General features: G+C 43.6%; 1 protein-coding gene across 1 annotated transcript in view; it reads left to right on the top strand.

Annotated features, from left to right (window-relative positions):
- Positions 1-16,560, top strand: part of ncam2 (neural cell adhesion molecule 2) — a 239,466-nt gene that overhangs the window by 196,273 nt on the left and 26,633 nt on the right. The window contains exons 8-12 of the mRNA XM_022765596.1: positions 4,224-4,369; positions 10,036-10,186; positions 12,089-12,276; positions 13,059-13,155; positions 14,316-14,489. Of these exons, the coding sequence (XP_022621317.1) occupies positions 4,224-4,369; positions 10,036-10,186; positions 12,089-12,276; positions 13,059-13,155; positions 14,316-14,489 (756 nt within the window). The remainder of the gene's footprint in view (positions 1-4,223; positions 4,370-10,035; positions 10,187-12,088; positions 12,277-13,058; positions 13,156-14,315; positions 14,490-16,560) is intronic.

The raw sequence follows: 16,560 nt of genomic DNA, 5'->3' as shown, positions 1-16,560 counted from the left end.
TAACTTTATCATCATATCCAATGATTTTAACACTAGTACACAGTTAAAGCTTCAATTCTATGATCACAAAAGTTCCAGTCAAGCTTAGACAGCAGATTCACAAATGTATCTTATCTCAGTTGTGTCTGATGACATGATTATAAGACGTAAAATTAGCAAAGGTAATAGGATCTTCAGCACAAAATGAGATGAAAGACAGGACAAAAGAAGAGGGAGAATTTATTCCTCGTAGAGACGAGTTTTCACTGTACACCGGAGGATTGGGAATGAGCTACGTAGCTGCAGCAGCTGCTGGATATTCACTTTCACAGATGGGTTTCAAAAACTGTAGCCCTATCACAATGTGTTGCCGCAAACAGGGTTATTGTGGCAATTAATAGCTTGAAGCCTCATTCCTATTTCACTTTCATACACTTCAATACTTTCACATCTGGAGGTCCAGCGTCACCCGCAACGTGCCGTCTGGCCACTTTTGTGAAGTGCCGGTAACAGCCCCCTCGAGCCGTAAATGCCAGAAGTGTTTGTCCTTCCAGCTACGATCAGTCTTCGGAGATTATGTCAAGTTGTCCTGCCATTTAGGCTCCGGGTCGTTCAGCACCTGAGAGGAAAAAAATCCAACATTTACACTGTTAGGAAATAGCTACATATCATTTCTTGAGTAGTTCTTAGACACGCTAGCAGCGTGGCTCCAGGGACGCGCCGTCGGTTGGTCCAGCCTGAAATATCTCAACAACTACTGGATGGATCGACATGAACTTTAATGTTGGCATTTTTGTCTCTGGAGGATGGAAGCGTTCTCACTCTATGAACATTTGCAACTTACAGTTTACCCCCATAACACCCATCTCGCCCTTAAACTTTAAACTTTACTTTGTAGATTTAATTGTGAATGGATCAAACGGCCATTCATTTTACACTCAATTGCCCATAATGACAAAATGAAAATTGAAACCACAGTAAATGTAGACAGCAGTGAGTTCATCTATCTGAGGCAACTGCAGTAAATGTACATTAAGCAGCGATACAGGAAGAAGCAGAGATGCACATCCCTCTGCAGACAGAAGCCTCGCTGTCCTCTGCAACCAGCTGCTGTTTGCACCTTGTAGCTGTGTTGTCAGGAGTCTGTGAAATACACCGTCCCTCTTTAATGGGCTTTTATCATTCGAACAAGATGGCTGAACACATCGCGGCATTGTCCTCTCTCTTTTTTTCTCTTATGTTCCTGCAGAATACGCATCGTACACTATTCACTGTTTGTTACGGCGAACGTAAGCAGAGGCAGACAATAGATAATAGCAGATAATATGTGGTGAATTACATCACCGCAAAATAACTCCCTGGGATGAAGTGAGACTCACAATCTGAAAAGATATATGACAGGAGAGCGCGTGAGGGGGGTGTGTTTCTCCGCTCGTCCTCCTCTCAACTTGTGAGTGAGTGAATCTGTACTGACATCTGCATATGCTGAAAGAACACACGCGCACATTATTCTTATCAGATACAGTCATCCGTCAGTGGGAGGGATAACAGCTTTATGCTACCACAGAGGGGGATGTGAATACAGTTCAGCTGCATAAGGACACCCCCCACCCCCCCACCCCCCAACTGTGGTGTAAGCAGCAAAGAAATGTCAAGGTAAACATTACTGACACTCTTTGGTCATTATGTTGTCATCATGTCACATTCTGCTGCAACACTGAGACAGTTAATGGCTTTTTTTTCTTTACGTATGTTGTGTCAGGGCTGACGCTGTGAGGTAGCTTCATGCAACATTTACAAGTATAATTATGATAATACCTATAATTGATATAATAAAGTGTAATTATAGTTAACAAAAAAACACTTGTTCTTAATTACACTGGGTTAAAAAAGAAACTTGCAGAAGTTAATTTAAATTTACGAATCAAACTGAAAAGAATAAACTCTACTCTAAAAAAAAAATACCGCAAACCTGGAAGGTCAAATTAATTCTGAATTTTTTTTATCTCCTAGCACACAAATGCTTCTCAGTTCTTTCTCATTTCGAGTCCAAATGTTTTAGATAATGCGTTATTAATAATGTTCCCTGTAGAGTGGGGTTTTTGCACCATGCTTGATAAATGAGACATTTTCCATTTAATATTTGCATGATGAAGGGCATCTGGGGCAAAAACGGCTGCAGATAAGGTGGTGATGAAGAACCGGTTCAGACTGGTCTCTGTACTATTAACAGTGTTATCTGTGTATGCGTATGTGTGTCTGGTGGTGGCGGGATGCCTTTGAATGTGTGTTTGTGTCAAGCGAAAGTGTCTATTTACACGCGTGCGTTTGTGATGACTGGAGCCATCACAAGGTTTAAAAGATGTGAACGATCATCTGAAGTGCTCCTCATCTTCCTCTCCGCAGAAATCTTCTGAAGTCATTTAGTCTCATCACGAGGCTTTAAATCTTTTTCTTTCTTTTTTTTTTTTTCTTCGAAGGAGAAAAACTTCAAGGGGTTCAGATAATTTCACTTGTTCCCGCCGCAGCTTTCCCTCTTCGTCTCGACACAAAACAGAATCAGGCAGATTGTTGCATTGTAAGAAAACGCCACTTGATTCTGGAGGATTTTTGAAGTCATGATTTATTTTCAAAACAACTGAAATTATCTTTGCTTATTGGCAAATCTGTTTGACTTGTTTCAGGAAAACAACAATTTGTAGACTAAATTACTCACATTATTAGGGTGGTTATTTTTAGAAGTGCTGGGATTGTAGGAGACTTGTGTTTATTGTTAAAGGACAACTCATTTATTTACATTTCAGGCTTATTTCCTGCTTTCAGACATCTTTCCCGTTTGATACGATGACATTGTAGTCGCTGGGTTAATTGCTGAGATCTCAGAACACACACACACGTGCGTGACGTGGAAAGGAGCGCAAACCCTCACAATATCCGAACACACGTGGAAGATGAAATGACGGGTGGAAAAATCAATTACTCTTAATTGTCCATTGTAAACATTCATCGCAGTGTCCAGATTGACTTCCCCAGTTTTAAACTTTGAGCAGGTGCAGGCAGGGCTTTACACTTCTCGCCAAATCTAACTCTATAACCTTTTTTATTTTCATGAATGGTTAATTCCTCCATCGTTTCGGGTGCGTTCTTTACAACCTTTTCTTGCCCTGTTGTAGTGATACCGCCGCGTCCCCAGATCTTAGTGAGCTCACATGGCGTCAATCACTGATGAGAAATGACAGCTGGAGCTAAACTGTGACTTGTGTTACAATTATCCTGTAAGAGTAGATCTGGCATTAGGTTTAGTGTAGGTTAATTAACACAGCTTTAACACAGCTTCAACACAGCGGTTAGGTAAGGATCTATGCACTGAAGGTCTTTGCAGGTCTCGTAAAATGTGTGTGTGTGTGTGACCACATGTTTTGACAAGCTCCCGAAATCCCTCGAGATGGCTCCTCCACCCCGAGGTTGAAGCCATGTGAAATTCCCAAACGTTCCTTAGACCCCCCCCCCACCACCACCACCACCACCACCACCACCTCACCCCCTCCGGGTGGTGTTAAAAGCCTTCAGTACAGTTGTCACTATTTTCCATTCACTTCCCTTTTCCTTTTGGAATTTATGCCATGCTGCTTTGCAAGCACCCTGTCAGGGATTTAAGTGCAAGTGCAGGGGGAAAAAAAGAAGAAGCAATCCATGATTCATGTGACATGCTCTGTGCCCTTGACATGCATGGTGTTTCAGGGCTTGCTAAGAGCATCTTATCAGGGGGAAGCTGCTGTGGTGCTCGCTCTGCGCCGAAAAGGAAATCACAGGGTGCATCCTTCCAGACAAAAATCTATATTTATTTAAAACAACAAAAGGTGGAACACACACACAGGTAGAGGTCGTTTTGATATGTTTTTATCAAACTTCAGCAAAGTCAGTTTTTGGTGTTGTCATCTAGGGCTAAGACAAGACGTGTGCACAGAAGTAGGCCAGAGGGCGTGCGTTCCCACCATGCCGGACCTGGAGAGTTTGACTGCAGTGTATAAATGATCTTGGCCTAGACTGTCAGCACCAAAGTCATGCATCAGCTCTGTGTTAAACCCCACGGTACAGCCGTCATCTCCCCTCCCTTATGAGTTAGATCTTTTGACAGTTCCTCTTCCACTCACCCTTTCACTTCCTCACTAATTTTTCCTCTGTTTCCTCTCTTTCCTTCACCCCTCCACCCCCCCACCCTCCTCGTCCTCTGTGGTCTCCAGTCCAGCCCCATATCACCCAGCTGAAGAACGTGACAGCCGTGGAGGGCAGCGCCGCCATGATCTCCTGCGTGGCTGAGGGCGAGCCTCTGCCCGACATCTCCTGGAGGAGAGCCAGCGACGGCCAGACCTTCGTGGACGGAGACAAGGTAGAAACTGCCAGAGTCCATCTGGCTCTGTGCGCGCGCGCGTGCGCGTGTGTGTTTGTGTGTGTGTGTGTGTGTGTGTGTGTGTGTGTGTGCGTGCGTGCATCATCATAAATCATGGGCACATAGGACATAACTCAGAAAGAATAAAGAACATTCACCAGTTTTGCAAAACACATACATATACGCTTCAGGATACATCAGATCCTGCCAAAAATCATCTTCTGATTTCATCCAGGAGCGAGAACCTGTCTGATGCTGGAACGAGAGGTGAGGCCGCGTCCGGCGTTTTCTGTAACTTTCCGACAATCTGCCATTCACACCCACTTGTATTTCATTGATCCTGAATGCCATCTACATGTGGCAATGTTTTTTGTATAGCTGTTTGAAACACAGCAGCTCTCCTTCAATGTGACATTACTGCCGCTACTTTCTAGCCAAATTAGTGATTTGCCAAATGTCAATTTTAAATGAAGCTTTGAAATCCGAGGGCCTATTTTTTTACACCTGCTGTCAGTGAGTTTCACTAATGAGGTTTTTTGATAAAAACCAAAGTGTCCTGAAATAACCTCGACTCACAGAAGAGCATGAAGTCATTGAGCCGGAGTTGGAGCGCAGACGTAGGAATTACAAAACAGGATTCAGCCACACGTGTGTAATGTTTTTGTTTTTTTTATGGGAACCATTAAAATGTCACTATTTTTATTTTTGCAGAGAAAATATTTGTGTTGAGTATTAAAAGAAATAGCCAACATGAACTGGTAATTACTTGTGTATGTCCTCATAAAAATGAAAGCAGGCATAATTATTCCCATCTGCCACACATGAAACGTTACCGTTAGAGCTATTTATTGCCTGTCTTAAAGGCAGATGCTAATAACATTCACATCCAAGAGTGATCGGCCATTGATCCTCGTCTGCTTCTGCGCTGCATTCGCTTTTCCATACTATAACTGACACATGATGCCTCAAGGACTTTTCATCATTTCAAAGCTGTACTCTTCACCTTGGTCCCTGGTTTTCTTTCTTTCTTTTTTTTTCTTTTTTTACAGGAAGTGTTTAAATCTCTCGACTTTGCAGAGATTATTATCTCAGGGGAAATCAGCACACACATTTATTTTGATTAGCTCTCCGCACAAAGAAGCAGCAAGAACCTTGAAGTTTCAATTTCCACTTTGATATGTACCTCCCTTTGACTTTTGAAGTTAATCCAACTTAAGAAACAGAAGAGGCGCTAACCTTCAGTTGTGTATTTTTCTCTCAGAATCCATTATTCACTTTGTCCAAAAATCAGAAATCGAATGAGCTGCAGCGACATATTTTTTTTTTGGAACAGTAATTACTTTTCATTGAGTTGCCATCAATGTCAAAAACCCTGTTTCCATCACAGTCTCACGGCTGAAGCTTTCACAGATGCAGTTAAAAAAAAAAAAAGAAAGAAAGAAAAGAAAAACAAAGATGGCAGCCATTCTTTTGCTCGGGGAAAAAAGGTCACCGCAGAGATAAATGAATGTGTGCATTGGCTCGAATCGCTCGGGTTGATAAATCACAGCCAAAAATGAGAGTAAGTGCCTCTCTTCCCACAGCAAATGCAATTATGGAAATGCGTCGTGCAAACCAACACACCTAAACATGCGCAAAGACAAACACGGCTCGTGCGGCGCGAGGCGTGATGGATGGCCGCAGTCATTTAGGTTTAAGTCAGGATGTTCCTCTCTCAATTTGCTCTCCAATCTGCATATCCAGTCAGCACGCTCTCCTCTCCTTTTGAGAGACATTAAAGCCTCAGAGGCCTTACTTTTACCCGCCGCATAATGTCGCCTCCATTCTTCTCCCTCCCCGTCAACTTACACTGTGACCCTCGCTAAAAGAACATAATGGGATGCAGTTCCAGGAATTTAATTACGAACTGAGGCGCGATTTGAGTCGGGGGATTGTTTCACTCATGTGCTATTGTTGTGCTTATGAGCAAGGTTAGCAAACTGCACTGGTAACCTCTGTCCTATTCATGCAGAACAACCAAGGCTGAAGAGCTGGTGACATTAAAGCTCTGCGCTATTGTTCAGATGCTGATGCCTGTGTGTTCAATAGTTCAATCATTTTAACTTTTTGAAGAACCTTTTCACCTTTTTTTTTTCCTCCTCTAATTCAGACGTCAAGCTCTCATTGGTGATGGTTGCAGCGCTTATCAAGAGACACTTTGCAGTTAAACCTTCAAAACGCAGACTCCCACACCACACTGAGATTATTGTTTTGATTTCTGTTTGATACCTCATCATGAAATAAAACAGCCGCGAAATACAGCGGAAAGCAGATCACAGTGATGCTGAAACCCCCTAGCTGGCCCCTTATTTTCTTGAAGCAGAAAGCCATTATTAAATGTCACTCTGTTGTTGCCATGAGAATGCGGTGGTACAGTAATCATTAAGAGTTGTGCGACTATGAAGACCCCATGTTCAGCCCCCACACTAAACTGTTGGAATAAGCTGCGCTCGCCGGAATTAGACTACAGTGCGCTTCCAGCCTCGTTGACATTTCCAGCTGACATTTTTAATATCTGAAAATTCTCCAGCAGTTGGTCTGAAAAAACACGGCGACAGTCTCCACGATCCCATTTGAGAGATTGCATTTGAGATTTAGCTTCATATGTTCACTGTAAACCCCACACACATTCTCATTTTTGAGGTCTCATGGATCAGATAGGGAGAGGATTTCATCTTTTTTCTCTCTTCTTCCCTCCTGCTTCCACTACCTGCTTGTCCTTTTATCTCCTGCAGTTCCTCTATTCCCCCAGCTTCCACATCCCTCCGCCTTTTATCTGCCTGCGCTCTCATGTTGGTCGCTGTTCACGTGTGTTACAGTGTGTGTGTGTGTGTGTGTGTGTGTGTGTGTGTGTGTGTGTGTGAGTGTGCCTCCGCCGGAACACGCATGCTCCTGTGTGTGCACGTGAGCCAGTGTTGTGTTCACGTCTGGCCGCTCGCCTTGTCATTCCACTGTGCTGCATATCAAACAGGCTGCGCTTTAGGGGCTGAGTTCGTCTCCAGACACAGACCCTGTCAGTTGGCGGAGGGGGTTTTGGGGAGAGGGGGGGCAGCAGGGGGTGTTAGCGAGTAATTTCCTGACTCAGAAGTTCCCCCCCCCCGGAAGATTTCCTCTCTTTCTCCTCCTCCCTCCATCTTCACTATTCCTATTCAACACACACACTCCCAATCCCATTGACCTCAGCCGGCGACGTAAACAAGCAAAGAAGCGTGCAGTGGCGACACACGGAGACCCGAGGCGAGCCTTTAAAAGCCGCCTCAGCTCATTGGTTAATAGCATTGCAACGATAAGAGCAAAGATAAGCCATTCTAAACGGGATAATGCCGAAAGCAGTGGGAGAGCGACAACATGAAGAGAGCGTGATTCAGAGGAGGCGGCTTCACGGCCGAGGCTTATGAGGCTTAGACTCATAATGAGTATTAGCAGCGGCGGGGGAGGGGGGAGGGGGGGGTGTTGGGCGCTGTGTTCAGAGTCTCTATTACTAGTTACCGTGATGAGCAATGACAAAAATCAACAAACAAGATACAGGACGGTAATTAGCCAGTGTTAGAGGTGCTGACAGGCAGATGTTGTGACGTCTGGACAGAGCACAGCTCGCTGTCCCCCGCCCCCGCACCGTTTCCACTCCTCATGTGATGCTGCAGCTCCAGCAGCATTTTTAGCACACACATACACACACACACACACACACACACACACACACACACACACACACACACACATCCACACAAACATACATACACACAGATACAGGCATATGCAGTATGGCATAAAATAAGACCGGGGTAAAAGTTGGCATGAACCACGTTAGCCATCGTGGCTGAATTACAGAGCAGCACAACAGTAATCAGTGATTATCACCAAAAGATGATGCAGAAACACACAAATAAGAATCCTGCTGATTAAGGCGTGAACTATAAAAACCTCCCAAAGCATTGTGGGGCATCCCTTCGCTAAATAGGCTTACAGGGAGCCTGATTCAGCCTCAGCTTCTTTTTTATTCAGTTGTTTTTTAGATCTCATTCCTTTATTAGGAACATATTAATTTGAGTGCGGTCCTACATTAACTCTCAGGCCTTGAGCTAAATAACTTTTACTCTATTTTTACTCCGTTAAAGCTGTTTGTTGAAGTTGAATTAATTGACTAATTAGAAAGGCAACGATGCGAGAAAAGCAAAGTTGTGATTCATGGATGAAATCATGATTATGATAAACAATTCTATGTATACCCTTGGACATGTGTACGTTTATAACCACAAAGCTTCTGTGCAGTGTGTGTGTGAGTGTGTGTCCACTTCCACGTCAGTCCCCCATCATAATAAGACCTCGTCGTTCCCGCAGCGGGGCAGCTGCACCACGTGCACGGACGTCTCCAAGCCGGAAACATTTCAGCGTTGCTTCGCAGTGACAGTGGAATCGTGACACATCACTGCTATTGTTGACAGCCGTGTCAAGAGCCCAGGATATAGACTGCCACCATATTGTGTGCCATGTGTTCCGCGAACTCAAACAGTGTTTACTGTTTACATCTGCGAATGGAGATGTCATCCAACGTCTTCATTACAATATTCATTTGAAGTCGAAACAGCAAATCAAACGAAAGATTTCGTAGCCTTGGCTCATGATGTTTATCATGTGATTTGCTGAAGTAGGACAGATACAAGACATTTTGTATTGGAAAAGGTTTTTTCTGCATGAATGGGGGAAAAAATGACCTTGGAAAAAAAAAATAGGCTAAAAATAGTATTTCAAGATAAAAGGCAGCAAGTGACATTGCTTAAGATGATTTTACTCCGTGTGTCTGACCTCCAAATCTTCCAATCACACACACACACACACAAATAAAAAACCCAGCTGTAGTCACGCAGCTCTCAAATGCATCAACCCTGAGTCCATGGGCAGTAGCACTGAAAAGTAGTTTCTTGGGGGTGGCAGAGGTTATCTGTTAGGTAACAGTCTGGAGGCTACAGCTGTATCGTGTCTGCAACGAGGATGCTCCTGGCGTGTTTTTTCTCATTACGAGTGAATGTCGATTACTGGAATGATAGCCTCGTCTGCTGTAATTGACCCGTTGCTTCAAATTGATACCATCTGTCTTCATACAGATGTAATGACCTTGTAATAAATCGACATTTTATTGCATTAACCCTGACTCTGTGTGACAAGTGACGGTTGCCTGCAGGGAGGGATGGAGGGAGTGAGGGCGGGGGGGTCAAAATGGATCAAGGGGCTGTCATTCAGTCCCAAGTACGAAGTTGGGCGAGGAACTTTCTGTGAAATGACTTGGCGGATTCGGGCCTTTGTGTTCCTCCTTTATATCATAATAAGTTAATCACCTCTCCAGTTTTACACAATCATAAAGCATGGATGTGGCTTTTTTCCTTCAAATATAATAACACAAATAAATTGCTAACCATACTATGAATTATTAAGTGGTTGAATCAATCTGCTCCTGTTTCAGCAGCCTATTTGATAAGCTGCTGTTTTTGGGTTGTTTTTGCTTATTAACTGCAATAAATGTGTGAAAAAAACGACAGGAGCTACAGTAAATGCTACTTCTTGAGCGCCCAAACCTCACAGCTAGAATTTTCTGACCCATCTCCGACTTGTTGCTTTTGTGTCCGCAGAGCCAGGACGGACGTTTCGAGGTCCGCGGTCGCCACGGCAAGTCGGTGCTGGCCATCAGCGGCGTGAGGCTCGCCGACTTGGGCCGCTTCGACTGCGAGGCGCTCAGCAGGATCGGAGGTCACCAGAAGAGCATGTTTCTGGACATTGAGTGTAAGTACGCGCGTTGGAGGAATGGATGAACACGCACACGAGGGCGGGGTTCAGTTATTCCTGGTCATTAGACGGCACGCAAGACGAGATGACACAGAAACAGAGTGGACAAATGGCAGAAGGTGATGGTTCCAGAGCTATTTTTTCTTTCAGTTTACTTTTAACAATAAATTCATTATTGACAATTTGAGTGTTCAGCTTGTTGAGGGCAGAAACTGATGTAAATGCACAGACTTACGTGCTTTCTCTCTTGAACGTCTCCATCTTACCTGAGAGGGATGAAGAACAAGGCAGTATTAGAGTAGTGTGTCACAAGTTGGAGCCACCCGGTCACCGCGTCTCCTTAATCTGAAAATGAAACACGTCCACACATTTAAGCAGCCAGAGATGTGCGAATTCCCTGCAGACACACGTACAAGGTTCAGAGGTTCAACTTTGCTTCTTGTCCCACTGTGGCGGCGTTGGTTCTTATTGAAGATCGTTATACTATAAACAGCTCGCCACCACCACCACACACACACACACACACAGCCTCCAGAAGGGTGAATTAGTGAGAGGATATCATGCATCGCCTTTCGTTTCCACCCTGCTGACAACTCCCCTTCTCCTCCGATGAGCGCACCCATTCCTCAGCGCTGGTTGTTTGGGGTTATTTGGGGCGGGCTATCCCCTGCCTAATGAGCTCTGAAGCAAAGATCTCCATTTTGGCCTCGGAATGATTAGGTTCATTATGAAGAGCAGGGCGGCTGTGATGCCGGAACGAGACCAATGGAAAAACGCACTTTTCCGTAGGTAGCCGCGCTTCCGCCTCGGAGCTCAGAGGAACAACAAAGAGAGAGCGGGCAGACAAACAAATGTATTCAGAGAGACAGCGAGGGGATAAAGTGAATACTTCATCTCTGTTGTCATGTGGAAACTAATTTTCTCCTCTTCTGGCTGGGGTGAATTTTGAGGTTCACAGATTCCCCTCCGAAAACCCGTGTTGCATAGTTCTTGAGAAGTTGACGTGTTTGGAAAAAAAGTTAGACGGCATCCTGATCTCACATGCACGCACCCACTCTCCAAACCATGAAGTCGCTGTCATTCTGCTGTGAACTTGTTTTCTGCTGGAGCCACAGCTGACAACTTGCTCTCAGACTTGACTCCCACTCTGCGGAAAGACACAGGCTGTGTGTGTGTGTGTGCGTGTGTGTGTGTGTGTGTGTGTGTGTGTGTGTGTGTGTGCGTGTGTGTGTGCATGTGTGTTTGAGTGCAGCGGGGCTGAGCCAGCCATTGCCACCGAACTAATGAACTCATTTACTAAGTCACTGCAGGCTGCGGGGGGATAACACGTCCTCGGCTGTGACAGAGAGCCGGGCATCAATCTCTTTAATGGAATCCTGCAAGCGAGCATAAAACAACCATAATGCCTCTCTGACTGAGCTGGGGCTGACTGGGCCCAGAGAAATCCGCACGACAGCTCGCCGCTTCGATCGTCCATTACTGCCCTTCCTATTTGCTGGGGCAAATGAGCTTCTGTTTGCATCCTTTTTTTTTTTCCTGAGGATATGATCATGAAGGAGACCCCCCCCCCCACCCTTCCCCTACTTTCCCTCAGCATGAGGTGGCTTGAATTAAGTTTGAGGAGTTTGGGAAGAATTAATGAAATGCTTTTTCTTCTCCCTTTGAGGAATTTGGGGGTTAAGCCTGAGTAAGTCATTTTCATGACTTTGATCATCCAGCGCAGCTCCACCTTTGATTTGAGAGTTTAATTGGCTGCCACAAATTCCTGACATACCACCGGTTACTCTTTTAGCAAGTCAGGTCTTGCTTTAGCACTACTTTGCCATATAAATGATGGAGGTGTGAGCGATAATATCTCTATTTTTCTTTTCTCTTTTTTTTTTTTTTTTTTTTTGACAGACATACCAAAGTTCCTGACCAATCACACCATCTATTACTCATGGGAGGGGAACCCGGTGAACATAAGCTGCGACGTGATGTCCAACCCTCCCGCCACCATGCTGTGGAGGAGAGAGCGCTTCACCATCTCTGCGGAGGGAACGGCCAACACGCGGGTGCACAGCGCAGAGGGCAAGTCTGTGCTGGAGGTGGGTGCCAGTCGCTGGTGATGGAAGCCGAAGCCGCGGTATTGACCTGTTTACGAGCAATTGCAAAACATGAGGCAACACCCGCACGACTTACCATTGCCTCATTAAATAGCATCGAGATTAGTAAAACAATTAATTGATTTTGTGATGGAGCGAGAATTGATCTACAACAACTTTTGTAATCATAATAATTAAACTAGTTCCATCTCCTGATTGTGTTAAAACAAACAAGTTAAAGATGTCATTTGATGATGGTTTTATTTCAGTATTTTTCTGACATTTTATAAATTAAACATTTAATCACCTAATAAAAAAATAAAAAAAGTGACAGATTAATCAAAAAGAAAGTGAAATTTTCATCCAAACAACTTTTAATTAAAGAAATAGCCCTCATAAAAAAGATTGTTTCTATTGAAAGCAGCTGGAAACAAGATGGAATAGAGAAGTGCGAGTGAACCAAAACATTAACGCTGCAGGCCTCAAAACCAAAACGATAAGCTATGATAAGTCTCACTACAAGTGACCTCTTTCACATTAAACAGTCATTTGATCCATTGTTAATGTAAAAATGTTGATTGGTGCAGCTTTATATTTACTTCATTTATATTCAGTGAGCTCCACAAACAAAACTCCATTGACCTCCACTGTGATGGGATAGAAGCAGAAATGTCAGAGGCAGGTTATCTCCAACCAACGTATTCGCTCTACCATTAGAGTTATGTAAGAAACATAATGGTTTGTAATGTAACTCGCTCTGGTTGATTATTATTCTCTGGTTCTAGGTGACTCCTATGTCTGACAGGGACTTTGGCCGCTACAACTGCACAGCCAGGAACAACATAGGAGTTCGATACCAGGAGTTCATCCTGGCCCAGGCAGGTGAGTCTGCAGAGCTGCCGCTACTGTGTGGCCCCTTTACCTGAGCCGATGAGAATGAGGACTTGTTTTCAAGTCCAGAATGTGTGCAGTCTGGGACCCTAAATCTTTTGAATCACTAACTCCAACCATCCAGCTACTTTGTAACCCTCTACCTCTCCACTAATAGTAATCACCTTATTTGCAATTCTCAGGAAGATGAATTCCACTACAACCCCCCACCTCTATTCAGGCTAGCCTAATCTCAAATAGCGCCATCTGATTTACCCTACCCCTCGCTATTCACTGAAGTAGCCCCTAATTTACTGTAGCGGAGGCTAATACACAATAGTGCAGTCCAATTATCTTTAGTGCTGATTGAATTGCTCTGCAAAGGGGGAAAGTAGTGAGCAAAAAGCTGACCTAACATGTAGTCGTGCAGAAAACAATGTGTTTTGGAAGTGGTTCTGACACTTAGAATTCTGCACACACACACACACACACACACACTCTAGTAAAAGTTGGATACAGTTGACAAGCTGAAAAAGACTCATCCCTCCACCACAGTGTCTCCACAGAGCTAAACCCTGAGTGAACACCAGTAGGAATTGCTTTTCTTGAAAATAAGTTTGTCGTGAATCGGACTGTTTTGATTTGAATAAGGCTGAATCAGGCACTGATGCTTTCCAAGTGACAAAAATGGGGAAAAAAAAGAGCAAATATGTTGGTTTGCAGCTAAAACTAGCCGAAGGACAAATGGTAGATGCAGCTGAGTGATGTACCACCTTCCCTCACAGTGTTCTATTGCTTTCAAGGCCTAGAATTATTACAGCCATAATGTCTGTCTTTAGTTTGATTATGGGGATGGCGGTGATGTAATAGGTAGGAGGCAAAGTAGGTATCGACTGCAGCATTTAAGTACCTTCATCCTTTTTTAAAAGATGCATTTAGTGGTATTTCGGTTAGTCTGTCTACCACTTTGTTCCAGACTGAAATATCTCAACAACATCAGCCTTCCTTTTTTTTTTTTTCTTTTTTTTTTTTTTTCCTGCTTTCATTCATACAAGGTTGTGAAATATGATTTTTTTTCAGATCCTGAAAAAGTGAAAAAGTGGTTCAGGCAAAACTGGTGTCATACCAAAACCAACAAGTTCGTAACTGATGCCATTATTGTGTCTTTTCAGACGTACCATCGAATCCGTACTCAGTGCGTCTGTCGGCTGTCTCCCAGCGCCTGGCGACCGTCACCTTCATGAAGCCCGACTCGCACGGCGGCGTGCCCATCAGCTACTACCTGGTCCAGTACAAGGAGGTGGGCTCGCAGGACTGGAGGGACGTCAAGTCGCACAGTGTCCAGAGTGAGTGGTGTTAACGCTAACAGTGAAAGTCTTTTTTTTCCTTTTTCTTTTTTTATCACTGATTTACTTGTACAGAAAATGACTGGAAGATACAGCCATTGTGCAAAATATAAGGAGGTGGAGGTGGAAGGCATTACGGACAATGTTCTTATTGTTAAGACAGCTAAAAGCCCATTTGAACATGTCCATTACTGTTTGCGTTTCATTACTGAGGTCGGTTGAACGTGTCAGATCGATGAGAAAGCTTTCACCTGTTCACATGCTCCGCTCATTTCATGGACAGAGCCAATTACCTTTAGGTTTGTTAACATAGTTAATATGAGAGGTGGATAACAGCAGTCACCATGACATGCTTTCTCTCTTTCATCCTCACATCGTTAGGTCAAAGGTTACTGTAACTTCTGAGACCTTCTGAGGCTTTTATGATCCACTGATGTCTAAATAGAGTTTGATGAAAGTAATTTTCCTCAAACATAAGCTGATACAGTCAAGGATCGTAGGATCATAGGTCAAGGATCAGGGGAAAAAAACCTTCATAAAATGTGAAATTGCACACAAGTGCTCAGAAAATGGTCCACAGTGAAACTAAGTAGTTGTCATTTCTAGTTACAGAGCTGAAAACACTGGCACATTTCTTTAAGAGTGCTCGCTTTCATTCAGGTTTTCTTGTGAAACATCCTTACAGAAAAAAAATACTATTAATGGTACATGGTTTTTCACATGGCAGCAATGAATAAAAAAGGAATGTAAAAAACAATCGTTGCTGCATGTCGTTCCCCTTCTCTCTATTCCAATCCTGTGGCTCTTCACAAAAACTTTTTTAGCTTTTACATGTAACATTAGCTCTGTAGTAAAATGATGAGTTCAATGACCCCTCATACTCATACATAGTCATGAATATGACTACTTCACTTTTGAGAAATAAGAATATTTTTTTTAAAAACCTACAGCTTCTACTCAATAGACCAGCCACATCGGACCTCTCTGCACGCCACATTAACATCATATCTGGCTTTAACAAGCAGTTTCCGCCCGTTAACACCGCCGCTCATCAGCTGACACCCATCGAGCACTAGTCGGAACCGTATCACATGATCTGCCCTGAGATGTCACCAGGTCACGACGAACCCCGAGACGCCTCGCGGGGCAGAGCGCCACAGACCTGTCAGAGCTGAAAGAGCACGCCCCTCCTCTTCTTATGCTTTTGCGACTCCTAATTGATTTCCAAGCCTGTTGGTGGGGAAAGTACACCACGAGGTGAAGGATGGATGGAAGGAAAATGGAAGCCAGAGGACGAATGGTCGGGTGATAAGCAGGTCCGACAAACCTGAAGGGCTTATCACTAATATCCCTCATTTCAGAGTCAGTTACAATATGGAGATGCAGTGAGGTGAATACTAAACACCAGCTAGGGCTTCAACAGTGTATGTAAAAATATACTGCACATATGCAGGGAGGAAACATCAGGAACAGAAGCAGATAAATAAAGCTAATCAATTTAATTTAGTTAAATGTTTTTTTTGTTTGTTTGTTTTTTTTTATTCAACTAAAATATTGGACTAAAATATTAAAATAGTGAGCTGGACTAATTACAAGGCAGTTAAGTGGCATCATATAATCGTAGAAGCCTCCTCCTCACTGGAAAGTACTTACACAATAAACTCTTCATCATAATGAGATGCCCGGACTTGTTTCATTGGAAATGCTGTTGCCTAAATTGAAATGTCTGCTTATGGCCTGGAAACGAACCTAGCACGGCTGCAAATTGCAGAATTTGTTTTTCAGTTCTGGGACTAAAGAACGGCGAGAGCACCTATTACCATTCAAGTATTTAATTTGTGCCGACTGACAAAAACAACAACTTTCACTCAGGCTCGTTACACTGCCGGCTCTCTGCTGGATTTTCTGAATAGTGAAGGTTATGTAAACAGACTCTAATCACTGTAGAATTTAAATGGGGATCCGTAATGTGCTCTGATAATGAGATTTCCTGTTTTCTTCAATCATGAATGGGATTTTTACAGTATGAATGCAAAACACTACACTGTTTTTTATCTGTTGGTATCCTTCT

Source organism: Seriola dumerili, unplaced genomic scaffold (assembly GCF_002260705.1).
Source record: "Seriola dumerili isolate Sdu_G_001 unplaced genomic scaffold, Sdu_1.0 BDQW01000716.1, whole genome shotgun sequence".
NCBI lineage: Eukaryota > Metazoa > Chordata > Actinopteri > Carangiformes > Carangidae > Seriola > Seriola dumerili.
The sequence above is the reverse complement of the archived record's forward strand: the minus strand, read 5'-3'. Positions and strand labels throughout refer to the sequence as shown.